Source organism: Corvus brachyrhynchos, unplaced genomic scaffold, assembly GCF_000691975.1.
Source record: "Corvus brachyrhynchos isolate BGI_N302 unplaced genomic scaffold, ASM69197v1 scaffold17, whole genome shotgun sequence".
Classification (NCBI taxonomy): domain Eukaryota; kingdom Metazoa; phylum Chordata; class Aves; order Passeriformes; family Corvidae; genus Corvus; species Corvus brachyrhynchos.
Genome location: NW_008240046.1, coordinates 9,957,161 through 9,979,295, shown reverse-complemented (window position 1 = coordinate 9,979,295; position 22,135 = coordinate 9,957,161). Strand labels below are relative to the sequence as shown.

The 22,135-nt window shown below is 39.3% G+C and overlaps 1 protein-coding gene across 1 annotated transcript in view; it reads left to right on the top strand.

Annotated features, from left to right (window-relative positions):
• Positions 1-19,733, top strand: part of CNOT7 (CCR4-NOT transcription complex subunit 7) — a 22,698-nt gene extending 2,965 nt beyond the window's left edge. Inside the window, exons 3-6 of the mRNA XM_008641438.2 lie at positions 731-892; positions 6,507-6,651; positions 15,145-15,255; positions 18,025-19,733. Of these exons, the coding sequence (XP_008639660.1) occupies positions 731-892; positions 6,507-6,651; positions 15,145-15,255; positions 18,025-18,153 (547 nt within the window). The 3' untranslated portion in view covers positions 18,154-19,733. The remainder of the gene's footprint in view (positions 1-730; positions 893-6,506; positions 6,652-15,144; positions 15,256-18,024) is intronic.
• Positions 19,734-22,135: the final 2,402 nt, after the last annotated feature.

Genomic DNA, 22,135 nt, shown 5'->3' with positions numbered 1-22,135 from the left:
TTAAGACATCACAAAAAAAAAAAGTTGTTTTTAAAGGGAATAAACACAGAGGAAGGAGGGGATCAAACAAATCATAGAGAAATTTTTATTTCATCCTGTTAAATTTGAGGTCCAAAATAGGTTTTTAAAGTTGAAACAGGTTGTTTAGAAAGAAAAAGTTAGGTTACCTGAATTCTAAGGATTGACTAGATGGAGGAAGTATTCCATTTCTAATTTTATTGAGAAAGAAATTTTGATGAACATATGTCTAAACATCTATGTAAGCTGAAATCACAAAAAGCTTTTGGGAAATGTTATCCACAGGACTAACTCAGTACTGGGATCTGGAGTGTGTTGTTCATAGTTCTGTAATGTAATGTGTTAGTGCTTCAGCTGTTACATTTGATTTGTCACAATTCATTTAATTAATACAGATATTTTACCCAATAAGTTCCATAGATCCACCTTAGTCTGTAGGTTGCAAAAGAGTGGTTATAGGTAACTGGAAGGAGGAGGAGGAACTAATTTTTTAATGAAGGTGGTAAGAAGGGAGGTGTTTGGAATGGTGAAATGATAATGAAAGTTTTAAAAAAAAACCTTGAAAAATGGTTGGTTTTGTAATTAACCTGGAACAAAGTCAAATTGCTCCTGCTCTGTGCTAATGAAGTCTGTGGAACGAATAACAAAAAAGAAATGTTACCTCATTGAAGCTTGTAGATCTTGGAAATTTACTTTTCCTCTCTGTTTTTAGAGAAGATATGTATGCTCAGGACTCTATTGAACTGTTGACGACATCTGGTATCCAGTTTAAAAAGCATGAAGAAGAAGGAATTGAGACACAATACTTTGCAGAACTGCTTATGACATCAGGAGTTGTATTGTGTGAAGGAGTCAAGTGGCTTTCCTTTCATAGGTAAATTCTGCATGTTAAGTATTTGAGGTTTCAACCTCGGATTGGTGATTGAATTCTAGAGCTTGGATTTCACTTGTCCTGAGTTTAAGTGCTGTGTATGTAGCCTGTATCTTTGTCGGTAAGACTTAAAAAGTATTTCTGCTGTAATACCTCTAACACCATTTTTTTATTGGAAGAATAGAGGGGACAGGGGTTTTTACTGGTGTTTTTAGCTTTGGTGTTTACACAGTGACCAGAAAACTGAAGCTGAAAAACACGAAACTGTTAAGCCAGCAGGTGGCACTGTACACGTGCAAGTAGTAACAGAAACAATGCTAAAAGCAAACTATTCCTAAGCAATCCTTGAGGAAATATTGTTTGTTTCATGGAAGAGAATTATCAGTGAAGAGTTTTTTAATGCACTTTTAAATTTGTTGTAAATCTCCTGCTAATCTGGGCAGATGAAAATTACTCAGCTTGGAAGAAGATCCCTGATAAGCCTTATGCATATATTTTACTGCTTATTCCATCAATGGAATCAATCTCTCAAGTAGAAATAAGAAATGTGAGTGCTAAATCTCTATGAATCTGCCATGATATGAAAGATTTTTGAGTGTTAATACGATTTAACACTTTAAAACATATGCAGTAGTCATTGTTTAGCCAACTTATATGCCAGAATTTTTGCAAGCAACAGTGGCTTTAAAGGCTTATTGCTATGTAATGCCCTTGACTTGATGTCTTAAATGCTGGCTTCTAAGGAAGTCAGCAAGGTAAAGCAAATAAACAAGGCTGTAAGCAAACTAGTGTCAGCTAGAACACGCTTATCTTTTATGTTGTGTTGGTGGGTGGTATGTAAGTAATGAAATTATAAAAAAAATTCTTCATCTGTAAGTATTAGTAGTTGGAGAAGACAAAGTCACATGGAATTAGAGAAGTATTTATGCAATAAATGATCAGAAAAATAAGAATTGTTTTGGCAAGGAGTGTGTAGCAGTAAGTAGAAGGGTGCATATAAAGTTGTTGCAGAAATCATGGTTTTGATTTGCTTTGTAGAAGGAAGTGTTAGCCTGAGTTTCCAAAGGAGAGAGGTTTAAAAGAAAAGGCAGTAAACAAAGAAGGATCCTCTGAGCACAGTTGTCTCTTCCATCTTCCACTTACAGCTGTTTCAACTCACAATACGACTCTAGTCCTACTCTTGCTATCTTGCTTCTACAGTAACGCCTTGGGGAAGAATACTGTAACAAGAATGCCATAAACTGGGTCAAAATAACTACAAAAGCCAAATTAGTAAAATAAGGTTTTTTCAGCTTCTTAAACACAGTATTAGGGCTCTTATGTGTGTATTTGTGATTTACACTTGACTACAGTAATATAACTTGGGTGGCTCAAGAGGAGGGGAGGCAGGTTATACATGTAACTGGTGCCTCAGCAGAGAATGCCATGTAGAAACAGCTTCAGCCTCAAACTGGTGTTTTTCCAATATTGCCTGATGACTAAGCACCCAGTATAAGGTATACCTGAGCAATTTCTACACTAGGAATTCTTTTTAAAGCGTAATTATATTTAGTGTGTGTGATTCCTGACTAATAGGCTGGTCGAAGTGTAGTGCAAGCCGTGTGCAGTAATGCCATTTTTCACTGGTGCGACTTATGAAGGGTTTTTGAAATGGCTTTATTGATAGAAGTCCAGTTTCATCTGTGCTAAAATGAGTTTCTGCTGTGGATTTCACTGAAAGTGTCTTTAGAAATCCTCTTAGGACAGCTGTTCAGCAAATGTTCATCAAACACAATTGTGTTTAAAAGCTTCTGTGCTTTTCCAGACCTTGTTGATATTATACTGAGCACAAAACCCTGGAGTAAGTGGGTTAAGTTCTGAGGAAACCAAAATTGCACAAAGCTATAGAAGAGTATGGGTCATATAAAATGTGTCACAAAAAATAGTGAGCAGCTGTTTCTAAATACATCTTTGATTGTGATTATGTTCTGTCAGTGGGAACTTAAGCAGCAGGGCAGTCAGTTGAAAATTTGTTCCATTTAGGCTCTCCACGCAGTAGGTCTTTGACTACTGATGAAGTTGGGCTTGGTAGTTGCTGACTCTGCTATTGCCTCTGTTTCCTTAAAATGCTTAAATTACTACTAACTCTTACAATTTGAGTCCCATAGTAAGTGGGCAGAAGGAATTACTCCTTTCTCAGAGTGTGATGTTATGGTTTGGTTTTCATTTTCCAGTCTTTGATTTCCTTGAACTTTTATGCAGTTTATTTCTAAGCTCTTCACTTCTCAAATAGTTCTCTTTGTGTGCTTTTTATCTCCGCATTTGATGTAGCTGCCTTGGCATCCTGACATGTTGGCAAATCTGTGTGGACCTGCAGTTCTGTCAGATAGGAGATAGGAGTGAAGAAATATTTTTACTGTCACCAGTTCTTGTGTATTGCAACTTCATAGACAACTTCATCAAATCTTGTGTGTGTGCATGTTAAAATGCATTTGAGTCAATGAGAGAGGAGGGGGAAGTCCTGAATTTATGATTTGTATCACAGTTAAAAGAGCTGCGAGTGCTTGTCACTCTAGCAGGGTAGGAAGGAACAGCTCAAATGCTGATTTTGTGGATGTTCAACTGACTGCTCTGCTGAAGCTTTGAGTGTCCACTTGCGTGCAGCCTCCTTTGTCTACCTATGGAGGGTCCGTGAAAACATGCTTTTTTGAAAACAAAAACCCAGATGTTTCTGGGATGCTGGAAAATTCCAAGCTAATGTGTTTCAATAATCATTTGTGTCTAACTGATTTTAGTAGGATTTAATCTGTTGGCTCTTTTCTGTTAGCGTTATAAAATGAACTAAAGCTTTCTCAGCTCTTGCAAGTTTTCATTTATTTCAGGGGCTTGGTGCTTGTGTAGAATTCATTGTTAATTGGCTATCTGAATTGTTTCTTGATAGTAAGGGAAAGAAATAGAGGCATGTTTCATCTTTACTCTTGTCTTGTTGCCTAGAGCTGTCCATATTCAGTGAAAAAACAAAACAAATGTCTGTAAGAGTGCTTGTGTTGTATAGCTCCACAGATTGTGTCTCACTTTGCTGAGCAATTTCAGATGATTATATTAGAAATGGTGCAAGTTTTTTAAGGCAAGGAAGCCTATGTGCTTCAGGGTATAAACCAACCACTAATCACTGTTAGAGGATTAGAATAAAACTTCTTCAATTAGCAGGTAATTACATAATTGCTCACCATGGACTTTCTCAGCCTTCTCTTAGCACTCAGCAGTGGCCACTCAAAATTTGTTTTACTATCTTAGTCTTGAATTGGAGTGACAGGTTTTATGTCTGTAACCTTGGATCTGCTACAATCTCCAAATGAAAAAAGTATGTAATTCTCAATCAAAATTTCTATTTGTAATCACCTGCTCCCTCTCAATATGAATAGTAAAGGCATGTTGGCTTTTCTTTTCTTGAAGTACTTCCTTCTTTAAAGAGATTAGTTTCTTCTTTAAAGAAAAAACATTTTTTTTGAAGGCAAGTCAAAAAACCTTTTTTTTGAAGTGGAGTAGTACAAATATGGTGTTTTTCACTTTAAAAGTTTTGATATGTCTGTTACATTTGAACCTTCAGGATGATCAGTGTTGGGAATTCAGTGAGTTAATAAACTCTAGAGGAGTAAGTCTCCTTAATCCTGAACAGTGATTTTTTGCATCTTTTTGAACAGCCTTTTTTGCTAATGTGGCTTTTTCTTTTCTTTTTCTATAGACGGCTTTATGCTGATGCAGACTTTCCCACCACTTCCCTCCCCCTTCAAATGATCTAATAAAATTAGACTTCCAAGCTACTGTTTTGCCAAGTTTGCTACAGTTTTTACTTTGTAAGAGTCAACTTGAAATCTTTCTTCATATTTGGCTCCTTTGCTCCCTGGCCAGTGGCTGTTGCTGTGGAGATTGGAGGGTGGCCAGCACAGCTTCAAAGCGCCAGATGCAGTGCAGCATTTGTTCAACATGAAATTTCTGCTTAGAGCACTGGAAACCCCCATGGGAGATCTGTAATAGTCTATAGCTATTGTATATCTTGTATTAATGGACTTGTAGCAAACAGTCCACTTACTCCCAATATGTTCCAGGTTTTTCTACCCTCTGTCTAGAAATTAATAGTATAAAGATGGCAGAGATAACCTTATTGTATACAAAAGGTTCAAAAAGTAAACTTATTTGCATTGAGTGTGCAAGTTGAAGCCTTGAGCCTACATCAGAAGTCACTGCTCTTCTTCATGGATTCTAAATATCTGCAGGAGCAGTGGTATAGTGCTCTTAACTGATCTGTCTTTTCTATTGCTTATCTCACAATTAAAGATCCTGGTCAGTATTTACCAAATGGCAAAATTCTTGGTTTTGAGCCTGATCCTTGTGTAATCGAGAATGAACACAAAGTCTTAAACTGGAAATTTGGAGTGTGTAGTGGCCACCTGCTCACTTGAATCATCTCTCAGCTCTATGCTAAGGTTCCTTAAATAGAAGAACTGATGGAGCCTTCAGTAGAGGCAGCCTTGCTGTGTGTTTTCATCTTCTTTGTTAGTACAGGCATTTTTTAAATTGTATGTCAGTAAAATCTAGGAACTGATTTGATTAAATGAAAACTTAATAACATGGAAGGGAAAGTATCACTCCTCTGTTTAGTGCATATGTGCATGAGCAGTGCTGCAAGTACAAGGGATCAGAACAGATGAGATTCATGGTGAAGTCACAAATAATCTGGTTTGTAATCACTGCCATCCTAGGGAAAAGCATAACTAGTCATCACTGCTTTTTGTTTTGGTGTTCAGTCCTGCTTTAATACCTGACATCTGTCTTTCCTGTACTTAACCTTCTTGTTTCCTCTCATAACTCTTTGTAAAAGTACGCTGTTTCCCTCATTCTTCTTTCCTCTTCATTCAATTGAGCTATGGAGGAGGAAGCCTTTCCAAACTCTTCTCTCTACCATGTACCCACTATAATACCTCAGTTTCTTCTAACAAATAAGTACTGCTCAGTTATCTTGCTGCCTCCTGCAGACTTACATGAACACACAAAAATTTTTCCAGCTTACTCTCTCATGGCCTCCAGAAAGAGTAATAGTCTACAAGCTATTAAAAGTTTTTAGTTGTCTCTGTGCTGATTTAATTGGAAAAGTTGAAAGACACATCCTCTTCTTTGTTGCTGAGGGTTAAACTTTCCTCCAGGCATAAACATGCATTGGCTCTAGAAACTCATTAATCTTTTGGATTTCAGGAACTGTAGAAGTCTCTCTCTTTCTCAGTTTGTAGTGAGAAGCTCCAGTCTATGTGAAAGAAACCAGCTTAGGAGTCTTTCTGGTGGAAGTTCTTGTTATCAGATGAAGACTGGGCAGCCCTGCCTTATTTCGAGTTTTAGAGAAACTCCTGTAGGATCTTTTTGCGTCTTCACTTGGCCTCATTCAGACTAAATTAATATGTTTTCTCTGGAGTCTGCAATGGGGCCATTTCCATTGAAGTTTAGTTTTTTTCATAAAAGCTGGTCTTAATGGCACTGAATTCAAGCAGAATATCCTGTCAATGTGCAATGAAGTTTTGATATTGGAAGTGAGAAGGATGCTTCTAAATTACTTGCTTATATTGTTTTTGTTATTAATTTGCAGCGGATATGACTTTGGCTATCTAATCAAAATCCTGACAAACTCCAATTTACCTGAGGAAGAGCTGGACTTCTTTGAGATACTGCGGTTGTTTTTCCCTGTCATCTATGATGTAAAATATCTCATGAAGAGTTGCAAAAATCTGAAGGTAAGTAATCTGTTAATGGTTTGGAACAAATTTGGAGACAGAGTACCTCATGCTTAAAAATACTTTCTCTATTTTTATTGTCTGGTTTTGCTTTGATGGTACATATTAAGCATTGCTGTCTCAAGCTTTACATATTTAATATTAAAGGCATTGTTAGAAGCAGGCAGGACAACAAACCAATTTTTATAATTCCTTACCAGTTAAAAATACCATGTTGGAACTGTATTTACATTACTTTAATGATAGATGATAAACCCATGTTTGGAATTAATTCTTCATTTCCTTAGCCATGAGAATTGATGGGTCTCATATACTCTTATTTCCTCATTGTGCAGTCCACTAAAGGACTTCAGATACCTAGGCAAAGGTATTTGCAAGGAGATGATGTGTAAGTGTCTTGGGAAGAGAAATGAAGTGAAGAATGTTTCAGATGGCCCCATAAGCAAAGATAAACAACAGCATATGTTCAGGGACAACATGTGACTTCTAGGAAAAAAAAAAGAAATAGAAACCAGCATCTCATGTCAGGCCAGTGGGGCTGCTAATTGGCTTACTCTTTTAGGCATAAAGTTTGGATACCTTATTGGACTGGAGAATGAGTGGGAACTGGAGCTAAGTGTATGAAGGGGGAGACAGCAAGCGAAAGAAATATACTAAAGGCAGTGTTAACAGCTTTACTTGCCAAAGAGCTGTTAATAGTGTGGACTGCTGCTGGAGTGAGGTGCATCACTCATCTGAGGCAATTGATGATTTGTTGGTTTTATGGAAAGTAATTTAACTCTAGGCTTTCTTAATGAAAACCTGCAGGAAGAAGAGAACGCTCACCTTAGTAAAACCAAATCCTAACTAAGGAATGGCTTTCCACTTCATCGTGCTGAACTACTGATCTGTGTGCTGTTATTAGTCCTCTGTTTTTTTCTGAGATGAACTAGCAGAGTGTGTCACTTTGAGTAGTAGCCTACTTTTGTGGGAAGTAAATCGTGTGAATCCTTTGTTAATCAAATTAATGTTGAAAATGTAGATGACCCTTCCAATTAGTAAGAAAAGTGTACTTATTTGTGTTCATATACAGTTGTTATTGGTATAATCATCTGGGCAATTGGCTGTGTATTAGAGGACATCTTAAAAACACTTCTCCACAGAGGCCAGGAGCAAAAATTAAATGCTCCTAAACTTTAGGAAGCTTAAATTGGGGGTGGGGGAGCCCTTCTCAAAATGTCCTCACTTTCTCCCTCCCAGTGAAGCGAAGTAGAGCATCTGGTGCCTATCTGGTGACACAACGCAAGAACAGAATGTATGTTCCAAATTGAGTGACATAGAAAAGGTGACAAATTGATGTTCCATGTCACCATTCAGAGGTGACATTCCCAGTGGGCTTGGGAAAGAGGGTATTGTAGTTTCTGACATAATTAAGGCATAGTTGTGTGTAACCTGCATTGTTTAGAGACACTAAGATTTTTTTGGAAGACAAGAAGAACCTTCACAGGTCTTATTTTGGCAAACCATAAGAACAAGGGTGATTTTTTTTTTTTCAGAGCTGAATATGTAGGTCAGCTTTCCTGCAGTAAATTTTGATCCACTCACCTAACCTGCAGACTGATAGTGACAACAGGGGAAGGGAAATGGACTATCTTACCCCTCCATACTTACCAGTGATGAAATTATGGTGGACTTGAACTGTACTGAGAGAAGCTGCCTGAAACAAATTACTAAACATTCAGTGTTGTAACTCTAAAAACGCATATGCTGTCTCCTAATGTGTGTCACTTTCAATCTTTATTAAATTGCAGTGAACTGAACAGCTGTGCAGGTGTCTTTTATTGACTTGTCTAAGTTATTTTTTGTATGATAGTCACTGATCTGCTGTAGGTCCACCACTCTCTGCCCCTACACACCCAAGAAAGATTCTTGGCATTGGAAAGAGAAATAGGCTTCAGAATTGGAAATCTGTTTGATGCCTTTTTTGTGGAGTTAAGTACTCTGTGAATGTGCAGTATGTTATTATGACTTTACTGGTATGCAGATTGAGAGTTGAGATATTAATGTACTATAGGTTAAACTCTTGCTTATTGTCTACAAATCTTTTTATGTAGACAATTCTAAACCTTTTGATAGTAGTGGCAATCCTAAATAATGTAGATTGGTAGACCTTGTTGGAAACTTGATTTTAATTTTAATTTGTACAGAACAATAAGCTCTGGGACTGCCGCGAAGTGAGAGTTTGAAGTAGATTTGCTGTTGACCGTGGCTGTGTGATTCTGTAAATTATTCTGTGGCCTTTTTCTTGGAAGGTTGATACTCTGAAAATTTGGAAAGAATTCATCCTTCTCCAAGAGAGAAGCATACCTATCTGGAGTGCAAAAGGCTTACCTGAAAGAGAATCTCAATAACCTATTTTTTTTCTTTTCTGTCCAGCCAGGACAGGGTGAGTTTTTGCAGTAGCCAGGATGGGGCATAGCTAGGACATGGAGGTCCTTCTGTGACATCTCACATCATTTTCTGGGTATGGGGGTAGCGCTGGCTTCTGGGTTAGGGTAGTGTGGTAGAGGGAGTGATCAGGTATTGTCAGGGGTTTCTGTGGGTGAGCAATAATGTTTATTTTCTTGCACACTCTATCATTAGTATTGTTGCTATTTCTGTTTGTTTTCTTATCTCGCTGCTGTTTTCCAGTAAATTGTTCATATCTCAACCCATGATCTTCCCTTTTTGTGCCTCCAGTTCTTCTCTCCAGTCTGCCACAGGAGAGGGGCAGGGAGAGGGGGGGAGTAAGTGAGTGGCACAGTGTAGTTTGAAGTGGTTTCAGTGGGAACACTAAATTCGAGAATACCATTCCTAAACCATGACAGCCTTACTTAGCACCCAGTGTGGGGCATGAAGGGTTGAGATCTGACCAGAGAAGGTTGGAAACAAATTTCATCTGAGCATTAGGTCTATTGGATTCAGAACCAATGGCTGCAGTGTTGCTTGGTCTGTTTGTGTGAGTGTGCTACCTAACCCTGTGTATGTTTCTATATATGTACTATGTGCCCGTCAGGGTGCTCTTTTTCAGATCAAGATTGCTTTGTTGATGTATTGTGGGTTATTAGTTTATGACATGATAACATCAAGGGCAATGATGTTATGTTGGGATGTGTATTCAGTGCTATTCTCCTACCCTTACCTTGGGCGCTACCTCTGGGAGTCCATTACTAATTTTATCTAGTCTGAGAGGAGGACAGGAGAGGATAGCTTTCCCCAGCTTTTCATTACCTTTTTCTCCTTCAGGCCTGTTAGAATAACTTTTGAGAATTTGGAATTTCCTTTGGATGTTAAGGAAAACATGCTCTTGTTTTTATATCAGCTATGTCTCTTCAGTGTGGTCTAAACCATGTACTGACCATGTCTATTTAGGACACCATGTCTATTTAGGACAGAGATTTCTGGGAAGGTCAATCAGAGATCTGTCCTGAGGGAGGATAGTCATGAATAGCATGGAATGTGGAATAAAATGGGCCATTTTTTGGGAAAATTCTCTCCTCCAGTGGTTTGAGAGTATCACTACAGGACCCTGATAAAGTGACAGAATATTTGCAAGAAGAATGCCGTGGCAACTCCATAAAGAATCAACTTGTTCAAGTGTGCTGGCCCCTGGCTGCTCTTTACTGGACATAGTTCAATGCTAGACAGAACCCGTAGGGGAGGAGGAGGAAAGCAGATCAACAGGCACTGTGACCACTCAAACTTAAGCTGAACTAGAAGAACAATTTGTGCTGGTAACAGTCACACCTGCACAGAAAAAGAAATTCAGGACCAAATCAGTTTGCATAGTGAGGGATAAATAGGAAGTCAAACTCTCACAACAGGAGGAAGAGGCAGGGCCAGAGATAATCACTCAATTCTTATCCCTGGGTGAGCTAAGTGAAAAGATTTCAGCTGCCAGTCATGAAAGTTCCTGGTGAGCTGGCTGCTCTGACACTGGAATATCATGGCCCATGATATGAAACTAGATGGTAGTGAAGCCAAGCAACTGGTCTCCCTATCCTGGTGGGGATTTGGGAAGAGGACAGAAGCTCTCAGCATCTGGAGGAGACTTCTGTCAAGTGTGAGAGAAAGGTATTCTCTCATGGATGATCTAGTGGTGTGCCCAAGCAGGTGCAATGGCATGAGAAAGATATCCAGTACCTGAGAGAATTAGTTGTGCTGGAGGTGATCTGTAAGGATTCAAATAAGGAGTCCCCTGTAGATCCAGATAAGGTCCATTGTACACAATCCATGTGGCAGAAGTTTGTACGGAGCACTCCATTGTCATTCGCCAACTCATTGGCATTGATGTCAATGGAAGAAGGAGAAAAAGCAGTGCTTCAGGTGACTATCTGCCGCCAGTAATATGAAGATCATCTCTTTTCCCCCTTACCAACCTGCTCCTTGGCTGTGGAAAGACAGATTCAAAAGACTTGAGCAAACTGGAGAGATGTCCCATGCCCCGCCAGTATGGACCAGAGTGTCTGCTATTGGGAGCAAGTGCCCGCCTGCTCAAGAGAGAGGGGTACGCATCACAAGGTAACCTGTGGTTTTACCTGTGTGACCACGGAGAGGACATGAGGAAGTGGGATGAGAAACCCACCTCTGCCCTAGCAGCATGGGTACATGAGTTGAGAGGAAGAACAGCCACCACAGGAAATTCTTCAAGGATAAATGCTGCTCCAGTTTCCAGTGGGCAAGTCCTCAGAATAGAAGGGCTGATGTTAGTTCTGATCCTCTCAAAGAGACCTCCAGTTCATATTGACAAGTAACCCACATGTACTATGACCACAACCAGTGAGGTGGAGGAAAGAGACAACTGGATCTATTGGACTGTGTGGATCCGATAGCCTGGCGCATCAGACTCAGGAGATTATATAAGGCTTTAGTTGATGCCAGCACCAAATATACCCTGGTGGCATCAAGACAGTAAGGGCAGAATCCGTTTCTATTTCTGGGGTAACAGGTGGATCCCAACAGCTGACTGTACTGGAAGCTGAAGTGAGCCTGACTGGGAGTGGTGGTGACAAAAATGCCGCATTGTGACTGGCCCAGATGCTCTGTGCATCCTTGGCATAGATTACCTCAGGACCCAGAAGGGCATTGTTGGGCTTTTGGGATAGCAGCTGTGGAGACAGAGGAAATTAAACAGCTGAATACCTTGCCTAGTTTCTCAGAGGACCCTTCTGCTTTGGGACTGCTGAGGGTCAAAAAACAACAGGTACCAATCACAAAGTGATGCACAGCAGTGCACCGTCAACAATTCTGCACTGACCGGCACTCCGTGACCTCCATCCATGAGATAATTCGTGAACTGGAGAGCCAAGGAGTGGTCAGCACGACTCGCTCACCCTTTAATAATCCTGTATGGCCTATTGAGAGTGGACTATCATGGCCTGAATAAAGTCACATCACCACTAAGTGCCACTGTGCCGGATATGCTGAAACTTCAGTATGAACTGGAGTCGAAGGCAGCAAAGTGATACCACCACCGATATTGCTAATGCATTTTTTCCCATTCCTTTGGCAGCAGAGTGCAGGCCAGAGTTTGCTTTCACCTGGAGAAGCATCCAGTACACCTGGGTCTAACTGGCCCAGGAGTGGAAACAAAGCCCCACCATTTGTCATGGACCGATCCAGACTGCACTGGAAAAGGGCAAGGCTCCAAGAACACTTGCAGTACATCGATGACATCGTTGTATGGGGAAACATGATAGAGGGGGTTTTTGATAAAGGGGAGAAAATAAACCAGATCGTTTTGAAGGCTGGTTTTGCCATAAAGCAAAGTCAGGTCAAGGGATCTGCCCAGGAAATTTAGTTTTTAGGAGGAAAATGGCGAGATGGATGTCATTAGATTCCAGTGGGTATGGTCAACAACATAGCAGGTAGATCCCCACCAACCAGCAAGAAAGAAACACAGGCTTTCCTAGGTGCTGTGGGTTTTTGGTGAATGCATATTTCAGATTACCGTCAGATTGTAAATCCTCTGTATCAAGTGACCCAGGAGAAGAATGATTTCAAGTTGGGTCCTGAACAACAACAAGCTTTTGAACAAATTAAATGGGAGATTGTTCATCCAGTAGCCCTTAGGCCAGTCTGGTGTTTCACACCGGACAAGGTATGAAATACGTGCTCAGCTGGGGAGAATGGTCCTCCCTGGAGCCTCTGGCAGAAGGGACCTGGAGAAACTTGAGGCTGACCTCTGGGTTCTGGGGTTGGGGATACCAAGGATTGGAGGCCTGCTACACCCCAATTGAAAAAGAAATCCTGGTATCTTACGGAGGCGTTTGAGCTGCCGCAGAAGTGATTGGCACCAAAGCGCAGCTCCTTTTGGCACCCCAACTACCAGTGCTGGTCTGGATGTTCAAAGGGAAAGTCCCTTCCACGCATCATGCGACTGATATCACGTGCAGTAAGCGGATTGCGCTGATTTCAAAAATAGCCTCATAGACACCTGGGCCAGAGAGTGTGGTACGGAGTAGGTGTATCATATTTCCTATCATGCACCAGCCTCTGGGAAGATTAAATGGTACAGTGGACTGTTAAAAACATTGAAAGCAATGGGTGGTGGAACCTTCTAACAGTGGACTCTACATTAAGCAGAGGCCACCTGGTTAGTTAACACCCAAAGTTCCACCAGTTGAGCTGGCCTTGCCCAATCAAAACTTCCACATACCACAGAAGGGGATAAATCTCCATTGTGCATTTGAGCAACATGTTAGGGAGGACAGTTTGGATTAGTCCTGCCTCAAGCAAAGGCAAACCCATCCATGAGATTGTTTTTACTCAAGGACCTGGGTGCACATTCCCCACAGAGCGATGGGGAAATGTGATATGTACCTCAAAGGGATTTGATTTTTGGGTAAGAACAGTTTGTAATGTTGCATTGTATAATATTGGTTGCTGAATGCCACTGCCACTGTATGCCATAACTGCTGTGGCCAGTGAGTACGGAGTGGTCCAGATACACTGCTTCTGAGCTTCTGATGCAGTTTGCAATGAGCTGACAGCACACCAGCCCTCCTACCCTGGAAGGCATCTAGGATAGATAAAACCCACAATAATGGACTAAATTAACAGGCGTCTCAGAGGGAAGGCCATTGACTATGGAAATTACACCTGTGCTTGTGTGCACGTATATGTGTATATAGTTGGAAGTTATAAGATTTGAACATGACATAGATAATATAGAACAGGGGATGGATAATGTCCTGGTTCCAGCCAGGACAGGGTGAATTTTTGTAGTAGCCAGGATGGGGCATGGCTAGGACCTGGAGATGCTTCTGTGACACCTCACATCATTTTCTGGGTATGGGGGAAGGGCTGGCTTCCAGGTCAGGGTAGTGAGGTGGAGGGAGTGATCAGGTATTGTTGGGTGTTTTTCTGCTGCTCAAGACAGACTAAAACTAGCTATAGCAGTACTAGGTTTTCATGTTAGTTTGTAGGTGTTATTTGGGAATGTTATTATTGAAGCTTCTATCTTTTTAAACAAAAACCTGGACCCAAATCTGTTGCTCTAAGATTCACAGGAATTTTCATAATGTATGATCTGATTTTCAGTTTGGACTCCTTTATAGCTCTATGAGTTTTAATTTTGACTGTTATGCTTTTGCCTCTTATTGCTTCCCTTCCTGTACTTCAAACAGGTTAAGAGTGCAAGGGAAGGTGAACTCTAGGCATACTTTATTTAAAAGCATTGCTTCTGTGCAACATTTTTGCCTTGCAAAGCTTATGGCTGCACTAAGGATTCTATCTTTTTTTTTTTTTCTTTTTAATCTTTCTAGATCTTTAAGAATGTGCATGTGCTTTAGTCTTGCTAGTAGCTTTATAGCTTAATGAATTAAAAAAGGCATTTTTTTACTATCATGTGCTCACAGCATTAAAAGATTGTGGTTACAGTATTACATGTCTGTCCTTCTCCTGATCAGTGTTACCTATGTAAAACCAAACCAAATTCTGACAGCTTTGCTCTCACATGTAGAAGCAATTACTATTTTGGAGAGGACACTAAAGTGATGTTTATTTAGTCACTTTGCAGTTAAGGGGATAGTTTTTCACATAAGTTTATTGAGAAGAAAATTTCTTTCAAAACTGGAGAAATTTACCTTTTAGAGAAGATGGATTTGCAGCTTTGGTGTGTTCTCTACAGGTTCATAGTCTGTCCTTTTAAAGCATTGTGTCAACAGTAATCTTGAAGGGATTGTTAAGTAATGACATCTGGTTACTGGAAAAGCTGGAACATAAGGAGTACTAGTTTTGTTGGTTGCAGATACTGCTTTATTTAGTCAATACTGACACAGAATATTGATACTGTTTGATACTGAAGGTTTGATTCTCCCGGTATGCATTTATCTAGTATAATGACTGTTTCAACTACTGTGCAGATACTAAAATATGCCTGTATAGCCTGTGTAAAAGACTTTCCCAAATATAGCTGTTTAGTTTTCTAATTTAAATTTTTTCAGCATTCAACAAAAATGTTTTCTTTTTCAGGGTGGATTACAAGAAGTGGCTGAGCAGTTAGAGCTGGAAAGGATAGGACCACAGCATCAGGCAGGATCCGATTCTTTACTCACAGGAATGGCCTTTTTCAAAATGAGAGAAGTAAGTGAATATACTGTTTTTATTTCCATGATAGTAATGTGCTGTGATAGTCTCATGGAATTCTGGTAAGTCTGTGGTATTTTAAGGAGGTCTCTGAGGGGTCTCAGGGGTCAATCTTTTCTTCACAAAAATGAGACCATCTGTATTTTCCCCCAAGTAAGTGTGAACCAGCCTTACTGATTCCCTGCTTTGCTGCTTTGAGTGAGTATTTATTCCCAATTCCAGCCTAGGCCCGACTTTTGGATTTTTTTGTGAAGTTTTGGGGTGTTTTTTTCTTCACCTGTTTTGCAGAGTGCCTTTTTTTAGGTGGCTGCTGCAGTGAGTTAAGAACTGCTGAAGCCAGACTCTTTTCTGGGCGACTGTACTCAAGCCAATGGTTTTTTTTTGGGTTTTTTTGAGCTTTTGCTCAGTGTAATATCTAGCTGGTATGTACTGCTGCTTGTGGCAGGCTGGGAGGTGGAGAAGGAGTGTTAACTAACCACTTCTAGCTAAACTTTCAGGCTAGAGGTATATGAAATAATGACTTACGGGCTGCTTTGGAGATTTTACATGCATTTCTTTTTCCTCACCATTGAGTGAAACAAAGTTTAACTAAGGTTCTAAAAGATTATATACTGGTCAGTTAATTCAAAGTTTACAGCAAGGACAGTCAGGTCTTACAAGTTTCACATTTCCTTGCTACTTGTCTGCATACAACAGGAAAATATTAGGATATTTTGCATTAGCAGAACAATCAAATAGTCAAACAGGCCTTTTCTGGAAAGCAGTTGCACTGAACAAATGCTAGTGCATCAGAACGTGGCATTCTTCCAGCCATTCAGTGTCATTTACTATGTCAAAATAGATGACAATATCAAACCTTATCTTTTAATCATGGTAAGTACTATCTGCTGAAGTCCACCTTCTGGAATCCAGCCTTTTGTATGAAGGAGCAAATGGCCACAAGATTGTGACAAATATTAGTGACACAGCAGGTGAATAATAAAGAATGATGGTTTAAGCTGGTTTGCTCATCCTAACACTCTGTTCTGCCTCTGCTGGAACTGTTACAGTTGTCAAGCAGGTCATGGGCTACAGATGCAATAAAAAGGATTACGATTCTGGTATGGCCCAAACCCAGACAGCTACCTGCTGTCTGCCCTGTATTGTTAAACTTTCACTCTTGAATTTGAAGCAAAATCCAAAGCAAAGAAAGGGAATCATATGATAATCATGCTTAAGATACAGCCTTTCGAGCTAGTTTTCTAGAGTAAAGGTTCAATCAAACCTATGATAGTTTTTTTTTAATGAGATGCAGTTTGTGTTAAGTGGCAAACTGGTTGAATTTATTTAATAAAAGCTTTTACCAGAAGTAGAAATCACTGAGGGTTTTTCAGTGCAACACGCTTGCGTAATTAAGTCAACAGACATGGACTGATAATGATTTTTTTTTTCCTCAGTACTTATAAATACTCTGCAAATACAGCAGTTCTAAATAAGAACACAGTAGTAAGCAGAGAGAAATACATTTAATGTAGATTTTTAAAGCCTTTTCAGCAGAATTCAGTGTTTAAAAATATATTTCTGAGTAAAAAGACTTTATGGTGCTTTTAGAGGTGCAGCATCTTGTTACTAATTGCTGTGAAGGAGATGGAACTTGGTTGCTGGGTCTTGGAGTGCCAGCCAAAAAAGTTACTGATCCTCTTCTTTCCATCAGGAATACTTAAATAACAATACTACAGGAGTAGAGTTGTTGTTTTGGGCTTTTCCTACCTGTTTTATTTCATTAAGAATTGCTGGGGACTGTAAAACTCTATAATTAAAGTCTCTGATTCTTAGAGTACAGAACTTTCCATCCTGACTGTGCTGCAAAAAGCAAAGCTTGAAGGGAGAAGTTTTGAGCTGTGTGGTATATACAGGCTTCCATGTTTAGATGGTGTATTGCACCCATTCTGTTCCTGCAGACTTCTGCTTGTCTTAGATTTCTGATATTGGTGATGACTCAGAATGTGGACCACTGGGGTGTCCAGGATTGCTGTGAAGGTTTTAGGGTAAACAATGTTCGTGTGCGTGTGTCTTCTTATTTTTGGAAGACAATTTGTCATTTTGTGCTTGAAAACCTAAGTCTGAAAGGCTGAGTATCAGAATATCATAGTGTTTGTCTTCCACTGAAAGGTTCCATTTGCAATTTAGACTTGTAATGTGTAAATGCAGTCTTGGTACAAAATTTTGCTGTTCCTCATTAAATGACATCCTGCTCTGTGAGGAGCTGAAAATGCACCTTTCTGCATTTCTCTAAACTCAGTAATGGGTTTTATGGTCATCTTCCCCACCCCCAAACCTATATAATATCTCTATTTCAAGACAGAGTATGGTGAAAACTTCACACTGAGGAGAGGTAAGGGAACAGGCACTGATGATGGAAGCTAAGCATATGCTTGTTGTAAGAAGCACCACAGAAATCAGGTGGAGAAATACATTTGTTGTACTTGCATATGAGTGATGACTAATAATACAAAATTGTGAAAACATTGCATTTGGCCATTTAACTGGGAGAGGTGCACAGGAAGACTAATTGTATTTCTTGACAGATTTAAATAATTGTGTCAAATAGCACATTGGGATAATGTGTTGAGATTAAGTGTGTTATTATACTAATTATATCATTTTTTGCACCTTGGGATTTGATACCTTATTTTAAAAGAAAGTAATTTTAAAGCCTTTCTAAAGTTCTGTTGAAACCAAACCTTTTCTTTTGCAATAATTCATGTCTCTCTTTTAACTTTTTAGATGTTCTTCGAAGATCACATTGACGATGCCAAATACTGTGGCCACTTATACGGTCTTGGTTCGGGGTCATCTTATGTACAAAATGGCACAGGAAACGCTTATGAAGAAGAAGCCAACAAACAGTCATGACATGAAATGAAAGGCCGTCTTTTTGACCTCCACATGCTTGTATATAGGTTTTATCTCTGGTTGAACCCCTTGGACAATTAAGGCTTTCCCCCCCCCCCTTTCTCAGCACACTTTCTTTTCTGCCTTTCTATGTACTAAACTTGACTGTTCCTATCACAGGTTTTGATCTTAATATTGATACGTAAAATTTTCTGGGTTACATTTTGGCCTCTTAACAAGCCTGTTTGTAAAGAAGCATGTATAGGATCAGTGTGGCAGAGAGAAGGGGAAAGTTGAATCATGAGTATTCTGGTAAACCTACCTACATTGTTATTCCAGTTGTCTTTCCCGTCCCTTCTCTAAATTAATTGGCTCTGATTATAACTAACTTCCCCCTTTATGTCTGTTCCTTCCAGTATGCAGGCGTTTTAGCTATTCAAGATTGTGGACCATCAAATTTGCACTTTAGAGAGCGACTCTGACTCAGATCCTCTGTTTTATTTGAAGTTTGTTTTGGTTTTTTTCTTTTGCCCTCAGCTAGAAAACAATCACCTGCCAAGTTCAGCAGCTTCAAGCTGTATTTCCTTGGTATCTCAACCCACACAACGGGACTTATTTGCTGCATAATCTCCATTTATTCAAGCAAAACAAACTACTGAAATCATAGTAATTGCTCTTACTTTACTAGTGCTCGGTCATCTTCCAACACATCCTGCACATGTCAACTGCTGGTTGGCCTGCTGCTTTAAAACCGCTCTGTGATGGGGGAAAGAGGCTTGAAAAAACAGCTTTACACCCTTCAGGAAAAGAACAGCTATGAGTTTAGCCTTTTTGCCATTAAGCTGAGAGTTGAAGGATATTGGAAAAGTGGGAGTCTTGTAATGGCACACTTCCCTTGATTAACCTCGTGGCTTTTATTCTAGTAATGTACACCTCAGATATTTTTTATGGAAGTCATATTTATTATGTACTTGATTTCATGATTTTTGTAAGTCAGTTTAGTTGAAGATAAACCCCAAAGATCTGAAAAAATAGTATTTAATTGAATTATTGAATTTGAAGGACAATTAAATCATGCTTTTTTGTAGTTGTTACAAAGACAGATGTTACAGATATTTGTTGTAAGACAACAAAATATAAATAACTTACAGCTAATAAAGTTACCTGAGGAGTGTAATGCTAGTTTATTTTTGAGTATATCTTACAATATATTTTAGATATATTGTTTTAAAGGACCCTAAAGTATGTTCTTAACTCTGCATAGCCTATATACAGAGCAGTTGTGCAGGAAGGATTTTTGGTATTGAATAGCTAAATACTAGCCTGAAATGATGGAATGCGTGACATTGTGTGTCTGTGCGTGTGCGCGCGTACGTGTGTTTGACACGGAAATCAATGGCAGGAAAATCTCCAAATGTTCACCAATTACTCTGTTTTATCTTGTACTTAAAAGCAAAAAATCAAACACCTTTTTCTCATTGAATTATGATGATGTAACTGGGCGGTCCTTTTTAAACAAGTAATTTGCATAACAGAGGGTATTTGTTTTTAAAGCTTTTGTAAATAAAGGCCTAAGAAATGTTTTCTTACATAACAACAGACTGGTGGTTTTGTTGCAAAATTTTTCCTGGAATGTGATTATTTAGTCAGTTCAGCTCTGTTTTCTTAGGCATGATAGTTCTCTTCTACGTGCTTATAAAGGGATCTAACTTGCTGCTCCCTGACTGATTCCACATTCAGAGCAGAATTGTGTTCATGTGTTTCCAGTCATTTAATTCTTACTGTCCTGAATTGCAAGAGTGGTGATTGCAATTTACTTCTGAGGCATCCTAATCCCATTAGTAATTTTATATCATTATGCATTAGATGATGGTGACTTGTTTTAACTTCAGTTGTCTTTAGCTTTAAGGTAGTGATAGTGAAAGCAGGATGAATTCTTACTGTGGCCTCCAGGGAAAGTCTGCATACACATGTAATGAAGAACCCCTGAAGTTTGATGCATTTGCTTTAAAGTAGTAGCTTTGCCTAAAGCATGTGGATGCAGCAATCTCGTTAACTTGAGCAGAATGACTCTTCGAAGGACTTTAATGGGTTTTCGTTTTGAAGTAACTTTTTAATCGAGGATCAAAGGAAGTTTTTAGAGCCTTCTGAATGTGTGCCTACAGTAAAAGTTCCAGTGCCGATGGGGATGTGCTTTTGAAGTGACTGTTGAACATCCCGTATACTGTGCTGTGTTTTTCTTTTCTTTGCTTCCTGTCATAGAATCATAGAATGGTTTGGGTTGGAAGGAACCTTAAAGATCATCTAGCTCCAACCCCCCTGCCATGGACAGGGACACCTTCCCACTAGACCAGTTTGTTCCTCTAGACCAGTATTTGACTTCAAAGAATTCTACTCTTTTCTTCCAGTAACAAAAGCTTTTCTCAAAAGCCACTGGTCAGCATGAAACAGATTATGCTTTATTCTGTGAGAGAACTCTTGGTCTGATCACTGTGGTATGTTGAGAGTTGATTGCAGCTTGGGAGACATCTGTGCATCATTCATTTCCTTGGCAAAATTAAGTTTAGTTTCCATTAAGGAGTGATTTAAATTGTGAATTGTAGAGATTATGAAAGAAGTAATTTCTTACGTGTAGGGCCATTATGTGTAAACTTCAGAGCCTGAAATCTGTTTCCAAAGTGGCCAGCTTTAATTGCTTTTGCAAAGATTAATCTGCAGGCACAGTTCCAGCTGTCTAGGCATGCACCTTTTTGTTCAGAGACAAGAATTCTCTTTCTAGCCTCTGCTTCTCCCAGTCCATTTAAAATACACGGTTGTTGAGTAGTTTGTCAGAAGAAATGCAGTATCAAAACCTGTTATATTTGATCTTTCTATTTTTAATCCACTTGTATTTTTGGCTTCTGGAGTCAGATGAGTGTTCCAGGAACCTTATGTTCTCTGTCACTATTTTTTTTAATGTATATAATTTTTATTTTAAGCATTTAGTTCCTTTCCTCATTGAAAATAGGCAAGAAGCATCCTTGAGGTGGAGGAAAATAGGTCTGGAACATATTGAGAGTATTTAAGGCTTTCTCCCATATGAATTTGTTGATGACCTGTAACCTCTGACATCCAAGAAATTTCTCTTACCTTATCTGACTGGTTACTCCATGCTCAAGAATGGTTCATTCCCTTATTCAGAAAATCCAAGGAAAGTAGAAGGAAGCCTGCAGTCTTGAACAAGGTGCTTCTGATTCAACTCAAAACACAGGAAAGTAGAAGCAGGACATGTGAAATTGTCTGAAGTGAAGTCTGTGCAAGGGTTGGTTTAAAAAAAGAAGGTCCATCTGAAGTTGATTTCAGTGAGGGACAAGAAAAGCTTGTACAGGGACATCAGGAGCAATGTGACACTACTGCTAAATGGGGGCAGGAGACGTACTTATAAAGGACATGGAAAAGGTCAAGGTGTACTCAATGCCTTCTCTGCTTTGGTTTTTACTCTTGGGGACCTGCCCTTAGGAATCCCAGGTCCCTAGATGCCTAGCAAAGTCTGGAATAAGGAAGAGTTATCCTTGGTGGAGGAAGATCAGATTAGGAATGTGAAAACAAACTGGACATAAAGAAGTTCTGTTTTAAACTCCCAATTGGTTTTTCAACCTTGAATTAACTAATATCTCACTTTAACGTGCATTGAAAGAAAACATTTCTGTACTGAAGCAGTTTTTAGAACTTCCCTGGAAATTTAATATTCACATGTCAAAGATTTAGGGTGGTGTGGGTTCATTGCAGTTTATTAACCTGTAAAATAATTAACTGAAATTTTAAATAAAACAGACTTCCCAAGATTTTTATTTAACACCACCCTGTCAGTGATGGCAAAGAAAGCCAAAAGCCTCCAGTAGAATTGTGGGTATTTGTCTAACTAAATTGTTGAGTTTGAACAAAATCTCAAAAAGAATAAATCCCAATTTTTACATAGAGTAAAATCAGTTCTCTCTGTGTACTTTTCTATTCCTACCATGAA